The sequence below is a fragment of the Zalophus californianus genome, chromosome 9 (genome assembly GCF_009762305.2).
Source record: "Zalophus californianus isolate mZalCal1 chromosome 9, mZalCal1.pri.v2, whole genome shotgun sequence".
In the NCBI taxonomy this organism is placed as follows: Eukaryota; Metazoa; Chordata; class Mammalia; order Carnivora; family Otariidae; genus Zalophus; species Zalophus californianus.
Genome location: NC_045603.1, coordinates 21,481,508 through 21,508,297, shown reverse-complemented (window position 1 = coordinate 21,508,297; position 26,790 = coordinate 21,481,508). Strand labels below are relative to the sequence as shown.

At 34.3% G+C, this 26,790-nt stretch overlaps 1 protein-coding gene, 1 non-coding gene and 1 pseudogene across 3 annotated transcripts in view; 1 reads left to right on the top strand and 2 right to left on the bottom strand.

Annotated features, from left to right (window-relative positions):
• UHRF1BP1L (UHRF1 binding protein 1 like) overlaps nucleotides 1–26,790 on the bottom strand; it is a 122,280-nt gene that overhangs the window by 78,632 nt on the left and 16,858 nt on the right. For both annotated transcript variants that reach the window (XM_027592546.2, XM_027592545.2), the window contains 6 exons: nucleotides 11,478–11,640; nucleotides 9,974–10,012; nucleotides 8,357–8,448; nucleotides 3,646–3,835; nucleotides 2,917–3,057; nucleotides 1,820–1,990 (listed from right to left, as the gene is read on the bottom strand). In XM_027592546.2, the coding sequence (XP_027448347.1) occupies nucleotides 1,820–1,990; nucleotides 2,917–3,057; nucleotides 3,646–3,835; nucleotides 8,357–8,448; nucleotides 9,974–10,012; nucleotides 11,478–11,540 (696 nt within the window). In that variant the 5' untranslated portion in view covers nucleotides 11,541–11,640. The remainder of the gene's footprint in view (nucleotides 1–1,819; nucleotides 1,991–2,916; nucleotides 3,058–3,645; nucleotides 3,836–8,356; nucleotides 8,449–9,973; nucleotides 10,013–11,477; nucleotides 11,641–26,790) is intronic.
• On the bottom strand, nucleotides 1,439–1,545 carry LOC113923196. The gene has a single exon (XR_003520205.1). It is a non-coding gene; the product is annotated as a U6 spliceosomal RNA (small nuclear RNA).
• Nucleotides 13,073–23,218, top strand: LOC113921633 (annotated as a pseudogene).

Here is a 26,790-nt window from a genome sequence, read left to right as displayed (position 1 = left end):
TCGAACCCTGCATCAGGCTCCCCGCTCAGCGGGGAGTCTGCTTCTCCCTCTGACTCCCCCACGCATGCTCTCCCTCTCACTCTCTCTCAAATAAATAAATAAAATCTTTAAAAAAAATTTTTTAAATGTGTCAAAAGCAAAGAAGTGGAAGTAGAAACCACATGACTTGTTACTTTGTCATTTAGTCATTGACTTCCAACACGAATAACAGTATTTCAAATTACCTCCATCTTGTCACCCCAAGCTTTTTTAGTTTTTTTCCCCCTCTTCTTGGACAAATCCATCATAGTAAGAATAATAAGAATTAAGAAGAAGGCCTTTCATTTGTCAAGTAGGGTAAGAGCAGTTTGGGAAAGGGAGAATGAATCTGACATTTTAACATAAGCACATTCTCTGGCAGACCAAGTTTAAGAAAGAACACATCAAAATGGAGTATGTGTAACCCAATTTCCTTAAAACCTGGAAAAGTGTGTATCTGAGAGGCATGTGTATGTTATTCTCAAAAAGACTTCTCTAGTAACGCCAAACTCATTTTTATCAGAAATACCATGCTCTTTAACAATGTACTTGTGCAAAAAAAAAAAGAAAACAATATACTTGTGCAGATTCCATTCCCTCATCTGACACATCCTTTCCCTCACCTGTGAACTTCTCATTTTTAAGACTTGCTTTCATTATCCTGTGAAACCTTTCCAAACTATGCAAGCAGTTGACTACAACTTCTCTATGCTTCTATGGTTCCTTCACTCCCCTTTTTATTTGCACATTTAAGATGAACTACAATGACTTGTTTTATACTTGACTTCCCATTATACTCTGAGATCCTTGAGGACAGGGTCAGATAATAATTCATTTTTACATCTACAGTGTCTAGCCCTGTTCCTTATCACATAGCAGCTAGATAGTACCTAATGCCAATTCAATAGTCATAGGAAAGCTTAAAATGTATGCTACTTCCATGCACCAAGCCAGATCACCAACAAGCCATATAACTAAGATATATTACTGTTTCCAAAGAAACAGCTTCAAGGAAATAGGATTTTACAATATCCCTTGTTTTTATTAAGAACAGATACAATGCTAACAGTTTTGTGTTGAACTTCAGCAATTCCCCAGGGTTTTACATCTTCTGTAATATTAATTCTCACATTTCTCCCTTGACTATACCAAAGTTTTTTTCCTTTTGCCCTTACTTTAGTAAGTTTAAGTTGTATTTTACTTCCTGAAAAGAGGTATTTATTTATTTATTTATTTTATTATGTTAGTCACCATACAGTACATCATTAGATGTAGTGTTCCATGATTCATTGTTTGCGTATAACACCCAGTACTCCATGCAGTATGTGCCCTCTTTAACACCCATCACCAGGCTGACCCATCCCCCCACCTCCCTCCCCTCTAGAACCCTCAGTTTGTTTCTCAGAGTCCATAGTCTCTCAAAAATATGGAACGCTTCATGACCTTGCGTGTCATCCTTGCACAGGGGCCATGCTAATCTTCTCGGTATCGTTCCAATTTTAGTATATGTGCTACCAAAGCGAGCACGAAAAGAGGTATTTATAACATCAAATACTTTTATGTCATCGTTAACTCTAGTGCCTAGTACAGAATTCCAAACAAAATAAGCATCATATAGTCAGAAATACATTTAATATATGTTTTCATATAGATTCCATGTGTAGAAAATTATGCAGTAAGATATCTAGATAAAAGATTCTTGGACTCAAAGTCTTACAATCTATTTCACGTAAAGAAAATAACTAACCATTCTGATTTTTAAACCATTTACGTATAAGTATTTTTCCTCTTAAAAGCATACCTGTGTAGGTTCTGGAGCCATACTCTTCCTTTGTTCTGTTGATTTTTCTATTGCTTCGCTAAGAGATTTTGCATATTGTACCATAGCCTTCAACTGGGAATCCGTTAAAACCCATAATAAGTCATCCAATATTAGAACTAACTTTGTTGCAATAACATTGCAGTCCTTTAACTGTCAGAAAAAATGATTCATAAAATTAAGCCAAGACATAACACTTACAATGCACTAATGTTTTAAAAATATTTAAAATGTTTGCATGAAATTAAACACGGATCCTTCCTTCATTCACCAAATATTTATTGTGCTCCTATACTATAGAAGGAATAGCTCCTTGTATTGGAGATAGAGTGGTAAAAAAGACTGATAAATTCTTGTACCTTAAGAGATGCACAGTATACAGGTACATGTACTTATATAATTTAATTTTGCACTTATAGCTAATAAATCATAAAATTACCTATATTAATTGTGCTAATTCTAGTACAGAAGCATTAAAATTAAAAACTGAAATGCTATTTTAACCACATTTCACAATATTGTATTAAACATTACACTGAAAAAAAATTTTCAATTTAATTTAGAATATTTGTTTGTCTCTAGTGATATAAAACATATTGTTGAGACTTTAATTGAGCCATGTTTTAAAAAGTCATTACTCCATTAAATTTCATTACAATCTACAGTGAACTCTCAACTTCTGATATCTTTAAGTAACTATCTTATTTATCCAAATTAGCAGTCATATCTTAATAACCTTTTAAAAGCTAGTTTTGGCTACTGATAATAGAGGTTTTGCTGTTTACATACTCCTAAGTAAGATTCAATAGAAGAAATGAAATTATAAGACAGTTAAGGTTCAAAAATATTTGGCAATGGAGAATCTATTAAATTAATCAAAAGTAAAAATCTAAGTGTTAAATCCAGAAAATTGAAAAATATTATTACACTAGATTTCTTCAAATACTGCTTGAGTCACTGTATTTCCTTTTATTTTGCTTTGTTTTAATATTCCAATGTTTCACCTGAAAATTATTTAAAATTTCCTCTCAATTCCACTAGTTATCACATGAACCAAAAACGTCACCCTGCTGACTTACTCTTCTTTTAAGTGTGACTCTGATTTTTGATTGGTTGGTTATTAATCGAACAGGAGCACACATAATTCCAAGATGTGAACTTTGAGTAGCATCTGCCTCTATTCGAATCATCTGCCAATTTATTTCTTTAAACGTCAAAACCTAAGGAGAACAAAGAGAATAGCTTCAGTTACTCAAGCAAAACAGAACTGAGAGACATGTAGATTTGTAAAAACAACAAAAAGCTAAACAAATAAGCTAAATAAAATTTTATGTCTTTACCAATTTTCTTATGACATTCTAGATATATTCACTATGATTTATTTTTTAAATTGTATAGTTACAACAAATTCAGTAACATATCCTCAATTATATTATTTATAAAGCTGTTTATACTTTAATTTTGATATAAAGTACAAAGAACATTTGAATCATGTGAACAAAAAAATGTAAATAACATTTTAGTTTTGTATATTTAAAATTCAATTCTGAGTAGCTGAGAAGTTAAAATGGGGTTCATTAAAAAAGGGGTTCATTAACTATAAATTGAAAGATTACAGTAAAAACACTAAAATATGCACGTTTTTAATTAAATAACTAAGAGAAATACAGAGAAAAGTATAGTTAAAAGGTAAGAGTAAATGTAGTATATAAATCTAGGTAACTGTAAGAAGTAATTTTAAAATGTCCTCTTTTATTTATCAATGACTAAAACATTTTTTTAAACAAAGAATGAAAAAAAATGTTTACCTCTCCTCTCTGTGGATCTTGAATACGAGTAAATCTTAAATCTCCATGTTCCCAGTTTGCATTTACGCTATAGATCCTTAGCTGAGAAAGTTCAAAGGATGCATTGAAAGCTTTTGCTCCAATGCGGATAATAATGGAATTTACAGAAACAGTAATTCCCTCAACTACTTTTTCAGCAAAGCCATATTCACTGGAAAAACAAAGCAAAACAAAATATAATGCACTAAAGCCAAAACAAATCATTAAAAGGTTATGCTAATATTCTCACATAAATGCACAAACTGACCATTATATTATTCATTTTTATGTAAAAAATTTTCTGGTTAAAACAATAATCTAGGCTGATTACATGTAAATTATAAAAAATGTTCTTCTCAAAATGATAAAAGATTTTTAAAGTTTAAGGTTACTCTTTATTTTGTAAGTTTTTAATTTTATCTCCAGTATAGTTAATATACAGTAATATATTACTTTCAGGTATGCAATAGTGACCTAACAATTCTATACACTATTTAGTGCTCATCGGAAGTGTACACTTTAATCTCCAACATCTATTTCACCCACTCCTCCCGTCTGGTACCCATTAGTTTGTTCTCTATACTTAAGAGTCTGTTTCTTGGTTTGTTTCTCTTTTTTTCCCTTTGCTCGTTCGTTTTGTTTCTTAAATTTCAAAATCATATGGTATTTGTCTTTCTCTGATTGCCTATTTTGCTTAGCATTATACGCTCTAGATCCATCATGTTGTTCCAAATGGCAAGATTTCATTCTTTTTTAATGGCTGAGTAATACTGCATTGTAGATATATACCACTTTTTCTTCATGCATTCATCAATCAATGGATACTTGGGCTGCTCCCATATCTTGGCCATTATAAATAATGCCGTAATAAGCATGGGGTGCATGTATCCTTTCTAATTGGTGTTGTTGCATTCTTTGGTGCAATTCAGTAGTATCAGAGTTGTTGTACTCAGCAGTACAATTACTGGATTGTAGGGGTAGTTCTATTTCTAATTTTTTGAGGAACCTCCATACTGTTTTCCACAGTGGCTACACCAGTTTGCATTCCCACCAACAGTGCACGAGTATTCCTTTATCCCCACATCCTCACTAACACTTGTTCCTTGTGGTTTTGATTGAAGCCATTTTGATAGGTGTGAGTGAAGGTTACTCTTTATTTTTTTTTGAGAGAGAGAGAAAAAGAGAGGGCACGTGTGCATGAGCAGGGGGAGGGGCAGAAGGAGAGAGAATCTTAAGCAAGTGTCACGCCCAGCAAGGAGACCGATGCGGGGCTCCATCTCATGACCTTGAGATCATGGCCTGAGCAGAGATCAAGAGTTGGACACTTAACCAACTGAGCGACCCAGGCCCCCCTGAAAGGTTACTCTTCAAATTAGCTTATTATAATCAATCCAAAACTGCCTACTCTCACGTTGCCAGATGTTCAAACAACTGGAATCCATAAAGTAAATAAGAAAGCTAAATTCCTGGCTACAAACTATAACTACAATATAATCTCAAATTTAGGAATAAAGTCAGAAAAAGTTCACATTCTCCAATCCAATTCAGCAAATATTTATTGAGCATCTACCACGCGCACAATGCTGGGACGTAAGGAAAACTGGAATATAGTTGTGGTATTCTAGGGCTCGCAAGTTACTTGGAGAGGAAAAACACATATACCTAGGAACTGAAACATTAGGCAGTCTGTAATTAAGTGCTTTAAAAAAGGAATCATCATTACACTTGGTAGAGGAAGAAATTGTTCATAACTAAGGAAATCTATCTAGGAAAGAAAAATATATTTCCTACAGGGAGTGATAGGAAAAAGGGAAATCTTATATTAGGGAAAAGTACAAGCAAAGGCACAGAAAAGTAGGAAAGCAGAGGTCACATTTTGAGAATAATGAGTAGTACAGTATGACTGGAATATAGACTACCAATATATTTTGGCAGGAAGGGTAATAAAAGTTTGGCCAAGTAACACATTACTTCAATTATTATCACTATGACCATTATTCCTAAATCTCTATCCACATTTCTCCCTAGAACTTGAAAGTGTTAAAATTCAAATGTCCACCAGCTATTTCCACGAGGCTGACTCCCACACATTTCAAAGCCAACATGTATAAAGGTGAACCCATCATTTTTATTGATCATGTACATCCCTCTCCTATACCTGCTAAGCGTCTTGATTTACTATCTTACTGAATAAATTACCTAAGCTTCCTAATCCTCAGATGACCTATCTTTTAAATCAGGTAATACTTTGCAGGTTACATGTGGGTTGCATGCAATAATGCATATGAACCAAACAGCCTATCTCTTGATTCATGATACTTTATGAAATGTAACTATTATTTACAATATTACTGAAAACTAAAGAGGAAGAACTCATCAGCATCCTAGGGAGAAGCTGCTTTAATCCCAAGGACAAATACTTGGTCACTTGGCTAGAAATATTCCTGGAGTTGGAAAGAATATATTATTCTATAATAATTATCAGGCAATGCCCTTTGGAATATCCAACTCCATCTGTTCTAACTTGTGCATTAAAAAAAAAAAGTGTTACAATTGAATTGGAGGATTTACCACCAGATGGGTGAAGCCTGAATCAATGACTAAAGTCTTCAAGTTTCTGGCTATGTCATCCATTATAAATTAAAAAGGTAAAATTCCAGTATTCAAACAAGTCTCTTCTAAGTTTGATTAATCTTCACAAAGATGTAGATCTCCTCTATACGAAGTGATACAATTTCTGAACTTACAAATTTACTAGATCATTAATCTATGGGAACATAATCAACTCACAGGTCCGGCACAGAAGGTAAGGCCAGCCTGTTAAATATTAATTTCCCTCCATTTTAATCTCATAGAGACAAAATCATATAGATCAGTGTTTCTCCAAGTTGTATAAGTATAAAGAATTGTTAAAAATACATAATCACATTCTTGATAACCATTCTAGAACTTAAGAATCATAATTTCAGAAAAAGGAACCCAAAAGAATATAGATTTAGTAAGCACCCCAAGTGATTGCTATAATCAGGCAAGTCTGGAAAATGTGGAAATAGATTAACCATACTACCATACATAAAAATATAAGGATTATCATCATATGATTACAAAGCCAAAATTATAAAGCTTATTGATACTATAAAAACATGAGTTAGGAAGAACATTATCAACAACAGCAATTTTCCTGATCTTCTTTTCCACTTTCAATAATCTTATAAACACCTCTACTTTTTCTCTAATTTTTTGGACTCTACCCAACATGACCAACTGCTCCAATCTACTCTATCACACATGAAATCATACTTTAAAATCTCAAATTGCTGGATGATGTATAAACTACAAAGAAGTTAATGTGGAAGCTCTTTTCCCAGTCACTATTACCTGTAGGCCAAATATAAACTGTACACCTGATAAACCTAGCCTTCAGTCAACTCTTAGCAGTGGACTGATGGATCACCATCAGATTCCTATGTTACTGATCAGGCTGTAGGTATTCTCACAGAAAGCACTAATGTAAAGGTAGTTCAACCTTGGTGAAAGAGGAAGGTGGAAATGCACTAGTGTGTGTGTCTGTGTATCCGATGAGTACGTTCATTCTATTTTCTTTTTTATTTTTTTAAAGATTTTATTTTTAAGTAATCTCTATATCCAACATGGGGCTCAAACTTACAACTCCAAGATCAACAGCCACATGCTCTACCAACTGAGCCAGCCAGGCACCCCATGTACGTTCATTCCAAAGAAGAGTTTTATCATTGGTTTGACACAGCACCCGAATACTATAAAACATTCAGGGCTGCTGTGTTCTACAACTTGAGGAGGCACTAATCACATTAAAATCTATGTGAACATTTTACATGAATAGGTACACAAAAATTAGTGCAGAAATCCTGCCTTAAGAAAATGATATATAGTATGAAAGCCAAATTTAATGTACACAATAATAAACAGGCAATTTTTTAAAGATCCATTTTTTAAGGGGCGCCTGGGTGGCTCAGTTGTGTTTGACTTCGCTTCAGGTCATGATCTTAGAGTCCTGGGATCCAGCACTACATCAGGCTTCCCACTCAGCAGGGAGTCTGCTTGTCCCTCTGCCCCTCCCCCTGCTTGAGCCCTCCTCCTCGAGCCCTCCTGCTCACTCTCTCAAATAAATAAATAAAATCTTTTTAAAAAAAAAAGATCTATTTTTTTAAGATCTAACTTTTTAAGGCTTTGCAAAATGGCCCCCAAGCTTCTACTTTATTAGCATCTGATTTTTGTCTATGAAAATCCAATTTATATAAAGTGTGAACCTTCTATATTTCATGAATTTTGGAGTAACCCAAAAGGCCTATAATTTTTTAAGGTATCAACTTAACCCTTAAGAGTCATAAAAGTTACACTGATGCATAGAATAAATGAGTGGCAAAGAAACTATTCAGAGACTTAGATATTATCTGATTTATAGGATGTTTTTGGTTGATCATTACTATTTAATATCAAGGAAAGCAAGATGAATAAAGGAGGCTAAAAATCAATTCTACAACTCTGGCAACGTAATACCAAAACTGCAAAATGTCTGATGGGAAAAGGTGACTGAAATAGAAACTGTCTGAGATTAGGAAATTTTATTTCATGTTCCATTACTACAGATAACAGAGCTGACTACAGAAAATAACTCCCTTTGCAAGTCATGCAGTTAATGGAAATAGCTTACCTTTGTCCTGAAGCAGTTGCAATTGGTGATGGGCCATTAGGATTTCGTGGTTCTTCACATGTACTCATTTCCATTATTACTTTATCCAGGGACTAATAAAAATACATTAAAAATTAAAAATTAGGTATTTTATGTATTTTATGAAAATATCATGTAACACTTTTCTCTTTCATTTCTTTAGGAACAACGTAAACAGTAAGTAAGCAAAGTCACTTTAAATGTCTCTCTATGGGGCGCCTGGGTGGCTCAGTCATTAAGCATCTGCCTTCAGTCTGCCTTCAGCTCAGGTCATGATCCTAGGGTCCTGGGATCGAGCCCCATGTCGGGCTCCCTGCTCCGCGGGAAGCCTGCTTCTCCCTCTCCTGCTCCCCCTGTTTGTGTTCCCTCTCTCGCTGTGTCTCTCTGTGTCAAATAAATAAATAAAATCTTTAAAAAAATAAAAAAATAAATGTCTCTCTAAAAGTCTAAAAAGACAAATACCAAAACAGAAAATGTGCTCAGTCCTTTCTCAAGGCATCTGATAAAAAAGCTGTGGGCATATAGGAGTATGAGACAAAAATACTACAAGTAGCCATATGCTGCTGAAATCGTCAGATTTTACAGAAGCGCAATCCTCTAATTCCAGAATGTGTGATATTATTGATTGCTAAATGAGATTATATATTAATGAATGGGATTTAAGTAGCTGTAAAAGCTTATCCCAGTCTAAGACTTGAGATTTAAGACATGCAACACTGAAAAATATGAAATATGCAAGAAATGTGAAAAAATAAACATTGCCATAATGAAAGAATGTCTTTCAAGGTAACAGTTTTGCTTGAAGATCAAATGTCCTTAGTAGTCATCACTAACACAACTCAGTCATTCTTCATTCTCTATTTTACTATAGCATTTATTATCTGAAATTGTCTTATTTACTTGTTTGTTGTTGGTCTCCTCTATAAAAATATTAAGTTCCCTCAGGGCACAGGGAAGGTGCTCAATAAATATCTGTGGAATGAATGAATCAATAAATGACCAAATGACCAATCTTTCTTCAATTTTCCATAAAAAAGCAAAGTAGGAGGCTCAACTGGTTAAGCATCTGCCTTCGCCTCTCAGGTCATGATCCCAAGGTCCTGAGATCAAGCCCCTCTGGGCTCCCTGCTCAGCGGGGAGTTGGCTTATCCCTCTTCCTCTGCCCCTCCCCACCCCACTCTTGTGTAGGTGTGTGTGCTCTCTCTCAAATAAATAAATAATAAAATCTTTAAAAAAAAAAGGAAAGTATATTCAGATGCATATTATTCAATTTAGTAGATCAATAAAATCAGAAATACAGAAAGTTTGAATTAAATGTTACTAAAACTGTCATAGTATGTCAATAAAGAGCTAAATGACACAATAAAAATATAACAACTTAGAACATAATACATCTGAAAAATTTTAAAGGACCTTCCCATTTTAAAATTCAAACTTCTCATTGAAGGGCTGAAAAAACTAAGTACCATCCAAATAAAATGAAAGCCAATCTGTAGAAAAGCCAGAAGACTGTGTTTCTCTGAAACAAAAGATTAATATTAGAATAATTAGATCATATGCATATATAAATGTTTATTTCTGAGGCAAGTCAGAACTCACCAAACAGATGGGATGTGTTTTCAATTTTGTCCATGGAATCTACCAAAAAAAAACCAAAATTTTTTTCTTTAAAATCAATCATTAAAAAATAATTTAAAATAGCAATCAACACAGATGCTCTCTAAATATAGTGATAGACATACCAAATTCTATCAGATGACTTTTCCTCAAATTGCAAAGTAACTGAGCAACTCATTTAGACTCTTGAAATTAGATGTACCTATTTTATATAAGAAAAGACTACTAATCATATTTTCTTAGTCATCTTTTAAAATAAGAATTTTAGGTCCTCATAAGTTTCTTTTTTCCCAGACCTTAAAACACATTTTAACTTCATCACTGACCGATTTAATTTTAAGTAGGCTCCATGCCCAACATGGGGCTTGAAGACACGACCCTAAGATTAAGAGTCGCATGCTCTTCTGATGGAGCCAGCCAGGCACCTCTTTAACTTTGTAATTTAAACGAAGATTTCCCAGCAGAGTATAACCAGTCTTTTATTCATTGAACAGTTTTTTAAATTCTAAAATTTTGACCATGGGATGCCTGGCTGGCTCAGTCTTGGAAGAACATGTGACTCTTGCTCTCAGGGTCATGAGTTTAAGCCCCATGTTGGGTATGGAGATTACTTAAAAATAAAATCTTTAGAAAAAAAATTTTTTAATAAAATAAAATTCTGACCAATCTTTTTGTAGATATTCAAGAAAAACACAAAGGTGAGGCCACTCAGGTAAATGTAGGCAGTATCAAATAATAATGTTCAAACACACACTAAAAAGTCACATCTTTATAGATATTTGGGTTAAAGGTCACCATTGAACAATATAGGAACTTTTCTACAATCTTTTCTTTGGAGTTCAATTTTGAGTTTATGAAACAGATTACTCATGCAGTATTTCTACTGAGCAGACTCTCAAAAAGACTGGTCTTTAAGAGCAAGAAGTGATATGACATACAATTAGAGTCAAAGGTATGCAGGAATAAATTTTAATAAGGAGGAATAATAATAATAATAAAAGAAAACTTAAAAATCCTTGAGGAAGAAACAAATGAGGAAAATAAATAAAATTTCAAATAAAAGTACAATGTACAGAATAAGGTAAGGACTGATGGTTTCATGTCTTTATTTGAAATCATGTTTACTTACTACAAATTTAAATTGTCCCTATTAATAAATCTTATGAAAAAATATGTTTGAATATATGCCAAATTTAACCAATTATTTTATGAATAACTACCAATACTTTATTTAAATGTTAAAATTAAACTTTAAACAAAAATTAAACTATAAATTAATAATATATTAGCATATGACTTCAATTAAATTTATCTGGCACACATTCATGCAATTACTTAGGCATAGGTATTTGTCTTTTTAAATTATATTAATGAAAATGTTTTTTTATAGAACTATCTAAACTAAAACAAAATACTTATTTTAAGAGATAGGAATAAAATAAAAAATGAAAACAGAAAATGCTTTCCACAGATATCAAAGTCTCACCCTAATAGATGCTTTATTACAAAAAACTTTGTTGATAGCAAGCCATGTTGGCAAATCCAACATATTCTGGAGCACCTCTTCATCCAACTCCAAATTCTTCAGTTCACCTTCTCCTTTGAGGGTACTTAGATTTATCTTGTCAGGAGATAAATTTTTAGTAAATCTGAAAGAGAATATATATTGACATTCATTTTAGTGTCAGTTACTGTACCCCATTCTTGCAAATGTACAAAGCATTAAAAATAATAGCACCACAAAGAAACACCAAACTTCAGTGACAGGCTCTACTTTAATCCATGTTTTTCAATGAGGTTTTGTTATTGTTTTGATCTCTCTTATCCATAGCTCTCTTATACAAAGCTACAGTGTTTTTAGCATATATTTGAATATCATATTTCCACATACATAAAACTCTGGTTCTTACTGCCTTTCAAATTTATGAATATTTAAGTAACATCCACTTTTCTCCAGGTACTATGCAAGGCAGTGGGGATAGCTCAAGGCCATTCCATAACCACGTGTTGTTCACTTTGCTACAGACCACATCACAAACAGAAGGAATATTCCTATTTTACTAACCAACCTACAAGGAAGGTTAAGGGAATAAGTGGACCCTTTAGAAGTAGCAATAGCAGCTGCTACCATTCATCATCCCAAGAACAATATCAAAGGATATTAGTACTCCTTTTTAGAATTACCCAGAGATTCCCAGACTCAGAAACTGACCCAGATCATTCAGGAATAAATTAGAGTACACAAATCTTTTTCTAAAAGGTCTCTGAGGAAAGGGATTATGCAACTCTACTTGGCAGCCAATTTTGGTGTTTTCTACATGAGACTTAAAAATACCAATTACTTATAATCCTAAATTGGCTGTACAAATACCATTTATCCTTTCTGTAGGAGTTAAGATAAATGAAGTAGTAAAGTGCTTAGTAAAAGTGCCAAAAGTCACATGGTAGACTAGATCCTAAATTCTAATTAAAGAACAGATTCTCTTTAAATTTTTTATACTGTTATGTTAATCACCATACATTACATCATTAGTTTTTGATGTAGTGTTCCATGATTCATTGTTTGTGCATAACACCCAGTGCTCCACGCAGAACATGCCCTCTTTAATACCCATCACCAGGCTAACCCATCCCCCCACCCCCTTCCCCTCTAGAACCCTCAGTTTTTCAGAGTCCATTGTCTCTCATGAAGAACACAGATTCTCTATGATGAATTAAAAATGAAAAATCTTAAACTTAAGAAAAAAGACTGGAAATAACAATAATAGTTAAAACAATACTGGACATTTTCCAAGGGTTTACTGTGTACCAGGTTCTTTGCATGCAAGCATTACTACTTCATCTAATTCCTACGATAAACCTTTAAGGTCAATACTATTTTTATTCCCACTGATTTGATAAGTAAACATAATGAGAAACTAACTTACTTGCCCAATATCACAACTAATAAAGATGATAACAGTAATAACAATAAATTATACATATACATTAAAGTACTTCCATATACATCACTTTATTTGATCCTTACAACAACCCTAGTTTGTCTCTTTTGCAGCCATTACTGAAGGAACAGCGGCCAAAATGAAGTTCAATCCCTTTGTGACTTCTAACCAGAGCAAGAACCATAAAAGACATTTCAGTGCACCTTCCCATATTCACAGGAAGATTATGTCTTTTTCCCCTCTTTCCAAAGAGCTGAGACAGAAGTACAATATTCGATCCATGCTAATCCAAAAGGAGAATGAAGTACAGGTTGTGCAAGGACACTAAAAGGTCAGTAGATTGGCAAAGTAGTCCGGGTTTACAGAAAGAAATACACCATCTACACTAAACGAGTATAGTGAGAGAAGGTGACTAGCATAACTGTCCATGTGGCCATTCACCCTAGCGAGGTGGTTATCACTGGACCAAAAGTGGACGAAGACTACAAAAAGATCCCTGAACATAAAGCCAAAACTTGCCATGTAGGAAAGGAAAGGGCAAATATAAGAAGCAATTGAGAAGATGCACGAATAAAATAATGTTATATATGACTTGAAATAAAAACTGTTCAAACGAAAACTATAAATAAATAAAACAACCCTAAAAAAATGAAAAACTGCTAACTTTGCCCAGGAAGTACTTTTTTCAAAAATGAAACTACTGACAAAATTAACTACCAGCTAACAAGAAATATCAGCCAGTCTTTTACCTTTTTTGAAACTAATTATTAAAGTAACAAAATATACTGGTTATTCATATGCCCTACACATCAACAAGAACATCAATAAATATACACAGGCTTCATTTCATGCTTCCCACTGACTCTGCACCAGAATTTCTTGAGCCATATTTTATCGTGATTCATATCGTCTCACAGAATGTCAACTGAGAAATACAGAATTCACATTTAACCCATATTTGACCAGTGATGCTGGGTTGTATTATACTGACCACCACTCATGTTTGGTTTAATACTATGATGTTTCCTGACAGGCTTTCACCCCTAATCATATAGGAATGGCCTACCACTACCTCAAGGCAGATTATTAGAGCTAGAAGGGAGCATTCACTAAGTACTTACTGAGAATTCACTATTCAGACACATATACTGACAAGCAGTACACTCAAGGAGTCCCTGCCTTTGTGCAGTTCTCAGTTCAGTTGGTAGACAGAACACCAAAAACCATGACTAAGAGAGAATACAGTACAGGGTTTTAATCTAGAGCTTCACTGAAAACAGGGACTTTTGAGATGATATCTGAGAATGAGTAGGAGAACTTAACTAGGCAAGGAAAAGAAGGTAGACAGAAGAAAGAGTATTCCAAGCAGAGGGAATAAAACACAAAGAAACGGGATGGAGGGAGCATGGTATAAAATAGAACTACAAGAGGACCAAGAGAGTAGAAAATAAATCAGAAAGGACAAAGGGACTGATTCTACAAGGCCTTGACCATTTCATTCAATCATTCATTTAGTAAATCCTAACTGACACCTATAAATTAACAAACACTGGAGATATGACAATGAACAAAACATAAAAAAATCTGCCTTCATGGGACTTAAAGGGACAGAGTTCTGTGGAGAACGAAAAAATAAGTTAAAAAATAAGTTAAATAAGTTAAAAAAAATAGTAAGTCAGATTCTGACTATGGAGGGGAAAAAAGGCAAAATAGTAAGATAGCAGGAATAAGCAGAGACCCTTTTAATTTTTAAAAGGATGGAAAGGAAAACCCTCAGTGAAAAGATGACATTCAGGCAAAGATCTGAAGGAAGTGAAGGAGGTAGCTATACAAATATCTAGAGGAAGAATGCTCTAGGCCAAGGAAAAGCAAGGGTAAAAACTTGAGGTGGGAAAATGCTTGGCATGTCTGAGGAATAGCAAGAATGTGGCTGGAGAAAGTGAGCAGAAAGGCAAGAGTAAAAGGAAATGAGTTAAGTTAGAGAAATAAGAGGGGCCAGATCACACGGAACCTTTAAAACCACTCTGAGGACTCTGGCTTTTACTCTGAGTAAAAATGAGAGTGACTGGAGATGGTTTTGACTAGAATAGGAAACTTTTTTTTTTTTAAGATTTATTCATTTTTTATTCGAGGGGGAGAAAGAAAGTGAGGTGTACACGAGCACAGGGAGAGAGACTCTCTTTGCAGACTCCACGCTGAGTGTGGAGCCCAACACAGTGTTTGATCTCAAGACCCTGATATCATGACCTGAGCTGAAATCAAGAATCAGACGCTCAACCAGCTCAGCCACCTAGGTGCCCCTGGAAACTTTAATTTTCAAAGGTTCACTCCATTGAGAATATATGAAAGGGAGGACGTGGACAGCAGCAGGCAGCCCAGATAGGAAGTTACTGCAATAATCCAGGTAAGAGAAGAGCTGCCCTGGATCAAGATGTGAGAGTAAAAAGTGATAGAAAGGGAGGAGTCGAGAGAGATTTTGAAAGTAAAGCCAACAGGATTTGATTGTACAGAATGACGTCAAGAATGACTTCGAAGGTTTTTAGTCTGAGTATATATATGGAAGGATAGAGTTACCACTTATCAGCGTTAAGAAACAGAAGGAGAAATAAGTTTGGGATTAAGGATCAGAATTTAGGCTTTGAATAGTTTAACTAAGAGATGCCCATTAGATATCCAATAAGAGATGCCAATTACGTAAATATTCAAATCTCATTCAGTAGCTGCAGATACCAATTTGGTGATCACCAATGTTAGAGACGGTATTTATAGTTGCAAAATGGAGACAGAAAATTAAATGGCTCAAGGACTGTGGTCAGAGACCACTAAGAAGCCAAGAAATGTGAAAGAAACCAATAAAGGAGATTACAAAAGAAGAACCAGTAAGGCAGGAGAGAAACCAGGTTGCTTTCGAGTTTTGTTTTCTTTATTAAGGTAAGAGAACTCAGCAAGCTTATACGTTGGTGACAATGAAGAAAAAAGAAAACCACTGATGGTACAGTAAGGACAGACAACTGCTAGAGCAAAATCCATGATTAGAAGACAGCAGATGCAGTATATACGAGGAGGGGGTGGCCTTGAATAGCTCTGACATTGGAAAGCATGTTAATACTCTAGATATGTAAAAATAAAATGAGAAAGAACAAGAAGAGGGGAAGCACCTAAAGCTGAAATCAACCTGAAACAGATGAGCCTAATTATACTTCAAAAATACTATAAGCATATTTAAAGGGAAGAGGAAGAGAGGAAGGACAGACAGAGGGACAGATGGGCAAAGACTAATCTGAGTAACCAACATTTGACTATATATCCTTAGTGCTGGGCAAGAAGGGATGTAAGGGGGTGTGTGTGTGCATATGGGAGGGGTTAGTGAAGAAATCAACCAACATCTTGACCAGGTATGTACAAGAATGTTCATCTCAGTGACATTTACAAAGGGAAAAAAGTGAAAGCACTTAAATGTCCAAAGGGAAATCTCTAATTATATCATGCTAACATACATAATCAATACATAATATGTCTTGCCAACCATATAAAGAAAATGCTTATATTATGGTGAAAATTTGAGGTTTAAAATTACATACTGTGATTTCAATTATGTAAAAAATACATTATAAAATGTCAAATATCAAGAGTACCTATGATTGGTAAGATTTTAGACTTCTTTGTCTTTATACTTTCCTATATGTTTAAGTGTTCTAATAAGGAGCATATATCACTTTTATGAAGACAAAAGTTCATCAAAAACCCAAAAAGACAGGCCTGGCAAGAGTAAAAGTGAAAGATGGAAAGATTAAAATTCAGGTCATTAACAAGAAATTCTACCTTCAATTTAGTTCATATTAAAGGGAGAACATCTGCAAAGAGCATGGGCCTTAAAGTCAGACAAGTAAGTCTGAATTCCTGTTAACCACTTACTGTGGTACCTCTGTGCCTGTTTGCTCATCTATAACATGGGGGAAATAATACCAACCTCAAACAATTTTAGTGAGGATTAAAGATAATATATAAAGCACCTGGTATAAAACAGATATCCAAATAAGAGTTCTCTTTCTCCTTCCCTTTTTTTAATTTAAATTATGGACACATTGATTATAGTTTAAACTAAAGCAAGTTCATGCTTACCCAAATAGGACTTCAAAATGGTCAAGTTATAGAGCTAATCTGGAAAACATTATTAATACTGCTCATCTACTGAACTATTTTAAATAGAAAGCAGAAGATATAATGGTAACTTACATTCATAGCTATTAAACAGCTTGTTCCCTACATTGGGTGAACAGTGCATATATCAAATTATTTATCGTCTATTATTCATGTTAGGCTTTAATTTTCATGTATTTTCATTCTGCACAAATGCCCCAATCATTTATTAATATAATTATGTTTCCTGCAAAAACAGAAACTGGAGAATGATTCTTCAGCCACACTTTTCATAACTTAACTGATAAAGGAAAAGTAGACTTTAAGTGTATACGAGGCAAACAAAGGGAGGGAAACTCACAAAAGAGCATTAAGGCTTGGAAGAGGTATTTTTCTACCTATACTTTTTCCAAGTGTTGCTACAGCTCTTCGAACTAAATTGCCATATGAAATCCCCAGATAATTCTATTACTCTACTGAATATTATAATTGAGAAGGGCCTGATCCTAAAGAGAATAAATTGTTATCTGAAATAAACCACTTTCACTCATTAAAGAACTATTTAAAGCTCTGAAGAGTTATATAAACATTTTAAAACCAAACTTTTAAAAATAGGGCAGGAATTTAAGTCAATGAATTAAACTTCTGAATAATTTTTTTTTTACTTAAGATAAAAGGGAGGGGTGGGAGAAATGAAGCATAACACAGATACAAAACCAAAGTAGCTGTTAACAAAGACTCAAAACGAGGATAAAGGAGAAAGCTGATTGACCTGAATATATGAAAGTCACAACAGCACAGAAGAAAGTCATACGATATGTAAAAAAAGGTAAAAAAAGGTAAAAAAAAGGCACAAATTTTACTGATTTTTTTATTTTTAAAATTCAGAAACACACTCTTTCATTAGTATGTACATTATGGCATGCAAAGAGGTTTATTTTAAAATAAACGTATCCTTCACTCTAACATTAGTATTCTATGAAATAAATTTTAGTGTGAATGTATATATTTTATTGGTTAACTTTTACCATCTTTTTAACAATGTAACAACTTGAAAACATACTTAAAACATGAAAACAGGCTTCCATTTTATCCAAAATCTTCTTTAATTACACATAATACATGAAAATACATTTACTAGTTTTTTCGGTATTAACAACAGAAATAGCTAACTAGAGGAATAAAATTTCCAGGCAAATGGAAAGAATGCACTTGACTTAGGTTATGCATTTTATACTCAATACATAATTACTAGAGTCTAAATTACATGCAAAGCACTGTGCTGAGTAGACACTTATGGCAAAACAAAGAAAGTCCATAATCAAAGATTTATAATTTGCTAAAGGTAACAGGCCATAAATGTAGAAAAAGTTAAGAATTCCAGCTCTGCAATAATAAAAATGCCACTTACTACTCAACTTCTCTATACCTCAGTTTCATTAACTGTGAAATGGCAATAACAAAATAATACCTGCTTTCACGGGGCTGTTTTGATGATTAACTGGGTTAGAATATGTAAAATGCTAGGAACTGTCCCTAATACACAGGAAAACTCAGTGTTAGCTATTTATTACTAAAACAAAGACACAGGTTAAATAGGAATATGAACACAGAGACCTGATATAACCAGTGGTAAAATTTTTCCAAAAAAAATTGGGGGTCTTGATAAAACACTAAGTATGCAGATCATAAATCAAAAAGCATAAATTTTATATCTAATGTTACTATAAATTTTAGTCATGATTTACTTGAACTTTCATCAGATCCATTCTATAGCTATATCATAAAAACAAAGATAATACAGTTGTTTTATTTACTAAAGCAACCCGAAACAGATTTCTCAAATATGCCATCTCTAGGTTAAATACACTTATTTGGAGGTAGAATCATAAAATGTTAGAGCTCAAAAGAACCTTAACACAGTTATAAACCCTTTTCTGACCTAGTTACCTACCTTCTTCTACACTTACCTCTTTGCATTCAAATATTAAAACCCCGGGACATTCTTTTCAAACCTCATCAGTAAATATGCATTTCTTAGAGTTATTCACCTTGTCCTGAAATTGTTTATGGTTCCTGTTATTGTACATGTTATTAAAGATTCACATCAATGCCTACTGTTCTTCTAAACTTAATAACTGGCTCTGCTACTTCATAATTATTTTCTTAAATAACAGCTGTAACTAGAAATAATCATTTCTATTCTGTGATATTTCATGCTATAGCCTGAACAACTACATTTTACAAGGAATTTAACAACGCATGTTAAACTGTTTGATTATGAAACTTACAGTAGGCACTTGCAATCTGAAGTTCCTGGATGGACTTCAAGGGGTCCAAGATATTTTACATATTTTATCATATTTTCAAATGGGGCTTTTAGAAACAAAAAAAGGGGGGGTGGGAGGGATGGGGTGGCTGGGTGATAGAGAGTGGGTAGGGTATGTGCTATGGTGAGCGCTGTGAATTGTGCAAGACTGTTGAATCACAGATCTGTACTTCTGAAACAAATAATGCAACATATATTAAGAAAAAAGAAAAAGAAGAAGATAGCAGGAGGGGAAGAATGAAGGGGAGTAAGTCAGAGGGGGAGATGAACCATGAGAGACAATGGACTCTGAAAAACAAACTGAGGATTCTAGAGGGGAGGAGGGTGGGGGGATGGGTTAGCCTGGTGATGGGTATTAAAGAGGGCATGTTCTGCGTGGAGCACTGGATGTTATGCACAAACAATGAATCATGGAACACTACATCAAAAACTAATGATGTAATGTATGGTGATTAACATAACAATAAAAAATTTTAAAAAAAGGCTAATTAAGAACCACTGACTTAAAGAAAAAGGATTAATTTTAACCATCCAGAAAATAAAATTACTTCAGTATTATAAGTTGGTTTTCAATACCATTATTATTTAATATAATTAACTTGTTATTAATAAACAAACCCCTCTTAGGGTGGCTGCCCAGCTACCAGTGATTCCATCTTCCCAGAGAAACGCTATAAATATAGGAGAAAAGTGCACACCTAAGACATACTTCCTTGGGTACAGGTGATTGATTAGAAGTTGAAACGGCATCTAGGCTGTTTAATCAGATTCTTTCCTTCAGAAATCTGAAACTACAACACTTAGTATCAAGATGACAAATAATAAAGGAATATGAGTGCCAGAGAAACACAGATCCAATACGTTAGAACTTAAAGATACCATAAGGATTCTTCTCCCATCACTGCTCCATTCTCCTAAATTGGGCCCAATTCAAACCTATGAAATGAACTAGTAATTGACATCACTAGTTAGTATCTCAAGACCATGCATCCCTATAAGGATTAAATTCTCACTGTATATGAAGAGCTATTATAAGAATATATATAAGAATTATCTTTGTTTAAGCAAATTTAGTAACTTTTGCTTGATTTTATTCAAAACAGTATTTCTAGAAGAGAACAAAGTACCTTAAGACCACATTAAAGTCATACAAGAGAGGATGTTTCTGGAGAAACGTCCCAAAATCTGAAAGACTACCAAGTCCTTTGGCTAGGAACATTAAGTTACTAATCTACAAATAATCACATCCTTTCATAGTCCATGGGTTTCATCATGGAGACGTAAACATCACTTCACTCAAAACTAAGAAACAGGGGTGCCTGGGTGGCTCAATTTGTTAAGTGAGCAACTTCTGATTTCGGCTCAGGTCATGACCTCAGGGTCCTGGGACTGAGCCCCACGTCGGGTTCCACACTCAGCATGGAGTCTGCTTGAGATTATCTCTCCATCCCCATCTGCCCTCCCGCTCGTTCTCTCTCTCAAGTAAATAAATAAATCTTAAAAAAAAATAAATGGATGAGGCTTTTCTAAAGAAACCCGTATTTCCTCATTTTCTCCATTATCTAACCCCATTTTTTTCATCCCCGTTGTTCCTCTTTTAATCTGGCACTCTCCTCTTGGGGCTACTTGCTTTCTTGCCCTACTCTATGCCTTATTATCTTCAGGGTCAAAAAGTGAACTAGCTATTTTTAAAAATGATGATATAAGTTAGGTCAAGAAACATGCTTGATGTTACAGCCTAGTACATACAGACACACACACACAATTAAGATGAAAATTTCACAGAACAATAGTTTAATACAGTCTGATATTTTCTATTCTATTTCATTCTTTTAAAATAGTGATCCCAGGGAGCCTGGGTGGCTCAGTCAGTTAAATAACTGACTCTTGATTTCAACTCTGGTCATGATCTCAGGGTTGTGAGATGGAGCCCCGCGTCATGCTCTCTCTCCCTCTACCCCTCCCCCAACAATGCACACACATGCACTCTCTCTCAAATAAATCTTCAAAAAATAAAATACAATTACAAGGTGCCACACAGATTTCACAAGGTAAGCTATAACTCACAGCTTAACAAAAAATACATAAGAAGTTCATCATGACCAAGTATGAAGATCGGTTTAACATTCAAAAATCAACCAGTGTACTAAACCATATTAAAAAGTAAAATTGCATGATGATCTCTATAGAGACATAAAAAAGTCACCATACATGGAAAAATAACTCTCAACAAACTAGGAACAGAAGATAACTTCCTCCAAACTACAAAGGACATCTATGAAAATCCTATAGCTAAAATCATACTTAAAGATGGAAGACTAAAATGTTTTATCCCTAAGACAGAGACAAGACAAGGATATCTGCCCTTACCACTTCTACTCAGCATTGTATTGGAGGTTCTAGCCAACACAATAAGGCAAGAAAAAAATAAAAGACATTCTGTTCAGAAAAGAAGTAAAACTGCCTTTTTTCCCAAACGACATGACCATCTGTATAGAAAACCATATAGAATCCTTTAAAAAGCTATCAGAACTAATAAATGAGTGTAGCAAGGTTACAGGCTATAAGACCAACATAAAAAATAAAATCAATTGAAGAGACACAGGAACCAAATGAAAGCACTCCCAATGGCTAAAACTGGAACAATCTGGGCTACAAAACAAATTATTAGATTATAACTCAAAATATAAAATAAATATACCTGAGTATACACAGATATAAAGACATGATTGAATAAATAACTGGGAGAGAAGAGATAAATCTCTCATACAGAAAAGTTCCAAATAACTTTTCTCTATTCCAACCTCAGGGAAGTAGAACATAACCCTTCATTTCTTTTTTGTGTGTGGCTGCTTTTCTTTCCAAAGTATACAGTATGACAGTGGGCAAAAGAGTAACTTTAGAGTGGAGAATCTGACAAAGGCCAACATCAACAATAAGACATGTTGACAGCATGTACTTCTGATATGATATAATAAAAATGGCATTTTACCTCTGTGGTCTTCTTGCCAAAAGCCCATAACCCATTCTAATCATGAGAAAAACATTATACAAATACTGATTGAGAGACACTGAACAAAATATCTAACCTAACCAGTACTACTGAACTCTCAAGATCATCAAAGAGAAGGAAAGCCTGAGAAACTGTCATAGTCAGGAGTCTAAAAAAAAATGATGACTAAATATGTGATATTCACAATGAGATCCTGGAACTAAAAAAGGACATTAGGTAAAAACCTTAGGAAACACGAGCAAAGTATAGGCTATAGTTAACAATAATTTATAAATATAGGGTCATTAATTGTGACAAATGTACCATACTATTTAACAAATTAATAAAAGAGATGGACTCCAATACTATTGAATCCTGTCCTTTTTCAATGTTTTAAAATAGTCCATGAATAGCTAATTCTTAAAATCTGTTTTTCTCAACCATAGAAAACCTGTCATGCATACCTTATTTCAAAGGTACATGAAAAGCTCTAGTGATTCATGAAAACTGCTTGAGAGCATAAACCCAAAGCATAACACAGGAGTAAATTCTTATTAAGACTATGAGAAGCCTAATAAAAATCTTTGCTACAGGTCTCTCAACCAATATTATTTCTTGATTCATAAAATTTTTCAGAATTTCTTATATCCACATTTTTGTTATTAGTAACTTAGCAGAGAGTATTATGCAGAGGAATACATGGCTGCCTCGAAAACTGCTACCCAGAGTAAGTATTTACAAACCTGCCAACCTGGCATTGATTGTTACAGAGTGAATACAAACAAGAAATCCAAAGGCTATCTTCTTTTTCCGCAGAAAAATAATTTTGAGACTTTCAGCAGAGAAGTTGACCAGTATATCCTAGTAAAATGAGATGTATGAAGAGTGTTTTACTGCATTACATGGTAATCCCTCTACAAAAATAAAAAGATCTACAATAAAGGAAATCACACACACACACACACACACACACACACACACACACACACAATAGGGAAGATGGGATGTGAGGTATATGAACACTCTTTATACTATCCTTACTGCCTTTCTATCAACCTAAAAGTATTCCCCCCAAAAATATCTTATTTATAAAAATCATTTGAGCTGTATATGGAAGGTCTATCCATTTTGTTGTAAGTAAATTTCATTTTTTTAAAAAGTTATTGCAATAAAAATATCAATTGTTTCCATATCCTAGCAACAATAGGAAACTGAAAATTTTAAAGTACCATTTACACTAGCATAAGTATGAAATTTTTATGGATAAATCTGACAAAAGGTATACAGGACCTATATACTGAAAACCATAAAATGTTGCTGAAATTTTAAAAGACATAAATAAATTGAGGAACATATATGTAGATCAGAAGACTCAATATTTTTTAAGATGTCATTTCTCCTCAAATAGATTTATAGATCCCAAGCAAATACCCACCAGGCTTTTTGGCAGAAACAGGTTGATTCTGGAATTTATATAAATATACAAGACGTGGAATATCAAATTAATTTTGAAAAAGATGAACAGAGTTGGAGGCCTTGTACTACCAATTTCAAGACTTCTTAAAAAGCTACTGTGGGGGGGGCGCCTGGGTGGCTCAGTCAGTTAAGCACCTGCCTTCACCTCAGGTCATGATCCCAGGGGCCTGGGATCAAATCAGGCATCGGGCTCCCTTCTCAGCAGAGAGTCTGCTCCTCCCTTCCCCTCTGCTCCTCCCCCTCCCCGTTCCTTCTCTCTCTCAAATAACTAAATAAAATCTTTAAAAAATGTATTTAAAAAAAAAAGTTACAGTGGGGCACATGGCAGGCTCAGTTGGTAGAGCATGAAACTTGATCTCAGGGTCATGAGTTCAAGCCCCACATTAAGCATAGTGCTTACTTTAAAAAACAAACAAAAAAAAACTACAGTATTCAAGATGGTTTGAGATTGGTGTAAAGATAGACCCATGAACAATGGAACAGAGAGTCCTGAAATAGAACCAAATTTATAGTAAGGGGATTTTCAACAAAGGCACAAAACCAAATCAATGAGAAATAAATAGGGGTGCCTGAGTGGCTCAGTCTTGATCTCAGCTCAGGTCTTGATCTCAGGGTTGTGAGCTCAAGCCTGCGTGTAGCTTAAAAAAAAAGATACTATTTTCAATAAATTGTGTTGGGTGTTGGAACAACTGTATAGCCATGGCCAAAAGAAGAAGAAGAAAAAAAAAAGAACCTTGATACTTACCTCACACTATAAACAAATATTTAAATAGATCACAGACCAAAATCTAAAAACCGAATCCATAAAATCACTGTAAGAAAATAGAGGAGAAAATCTTGGTGATCTTGAGCCTGTCAAAGATTTCAGAGCACTAAATGAGAAAAATATGCAGTCTTTCTTTTTTTTTTTTTTAAGATTTTATTTATTTAGTGGCGCCTGGGTGGCTCAGTCGTTAAGCGTCTGCCTTCGGCTCAGGTCATGGTCCCAGGGTCCTGGGATCGAGCCCCGCATCGGGCTCCCTGCTCCACAGGAAGCCTGCTTCTCCCTCTCCCACTCCCCCTGCTTATGTTCCCTCTCTCGTTGTGTCTCTCTCTGTCAAATAAATAAATAAAATCTTTAAAAAAAAAAAGAACTCTTACAACTCAAAAATAAGACAACAGATTAATAAAATAAGCAAAAGATTTAAACAGACCCTCAAACCAAAGAAGACATACAGATGGCAGATAAGCACGCGAAAAGATGTACGATATAGCCAGTCAACAGGGAACTGCAAATTAAAACCATACCACTACTTACCACTAAAATGAAAAAATTCAAAGACTGACCATACTGAGCATTCTTGAAGATATGGAGCAACTGGAACTCTCACACACTTGCTGGTGAGAACATAAAATGTACACTTCAGAACGCTGTTTACCAGTTTCTTAAAAACTTATTTATGTACCCACGTATAACTCAACCATCCTACTCCCAGGCGTACACCTAGGAGAAATGAAAAGCATATGTCCTCATAAAGACTTATACATGAATGTTTACAGCAGCTTTATTTGTAATAGTCCAAAACCAGAAACAACCTAAATGACCATCATCAGGTGAAGGGATAAACACATTATGGCATATTCACAAAGGACTATATTCAGCAGTAAGAGAGAAAGCATATAACAGAACAGATTAATTGCAAAATAATTATGCTGATGGAAAGAGGCCAAAAGAAGGTATATGATTCATTTATATAAAATTCTGGAAAATACACACTAAGTGAAATAAGTAGATTATATAATAATAAAGAATGAGGCAGGAGGGGAGGAAGAAGAGGACTACAAAAGGACATGAGGAAAATTAAGGGCATATGTCAAAATTTCATCAAACTGTATACCTTAAATATATACAGTTTACTGCATATAAATCAATGATATTTCAATAAAGCTGTTTAAGTCATATATAAAAAATGCTTATACAAGATTGATTTTCTTTACTTGCATATTAAAAAAATAAGCTAAACAAACTATAAATTGAGAATGCTCAATGAAGAATGTAATTTATTATGAGCACACCTTTTCTCTCTCTCTCTCACACACACACACACACCTATGTATACTTCCTAATAAAAAAGAAAATGGACTAGTTAACTTAATAAAATACAAGGAAATCAGAATTTTTAAGATATTTGAACCACAGCTTTTTGAAAACCATTCGTAATTTGTCATCTGAAGATATAAGAAGCAATTTTAAACCAAGTTAAAAGACTGAGTAGATCACTCAGCACAGAGTCTGCTTGGGATTCTCTCTCCCTCTCCTTCTGCCCCTCCCACTCGTGTTCTCTCTCTCTCTCTCTCTCAAAACAGATTAAAAAAATCTTTAAAAAAAATAAAAAATTAAAAACCGAGTAGATCAACAAACAGCCTTCATACTATCAAAAAATATGAAATAATTTTAGCACCTGAAAAGTTGCACTAATCCAAAGTCTTCATCTTATTATATAAAATGTGAAGCCCATGGGGCTCCTGGGTCGCTCAGTTGTTAAGCATCTGACTTCGGCTCAGGTCATGATCCCAGGGTCCTGGGATCGAGCCCCACATTGGGCTCCCTGCTCAGTGGAGAGCTTGCTTCTCCCTCTCCCACTCCCCCTACTTGTGTTCCTTCTCTCGCTGTCTCTCCCTGTCAAATAAATAAATAAAATCTTAAAAAAAAAAAAGTGAAGACCAAAAGGGTTTAAGTCAACTGCTAAGGTCATATCAAGGCAGAGCCAAGACTATAATCAAATTTGTATAATTTTAACTTAAAAGGGATTTCAATATCAATTACCATATCATTATCATACTGATCGATTTTCAATTCAACAATAATTAATAAACATTTCCTGGGCATTATAGGAGTATATGTCAATTCCTACCTTCAAGGCGCTTTCAATGTCAATTT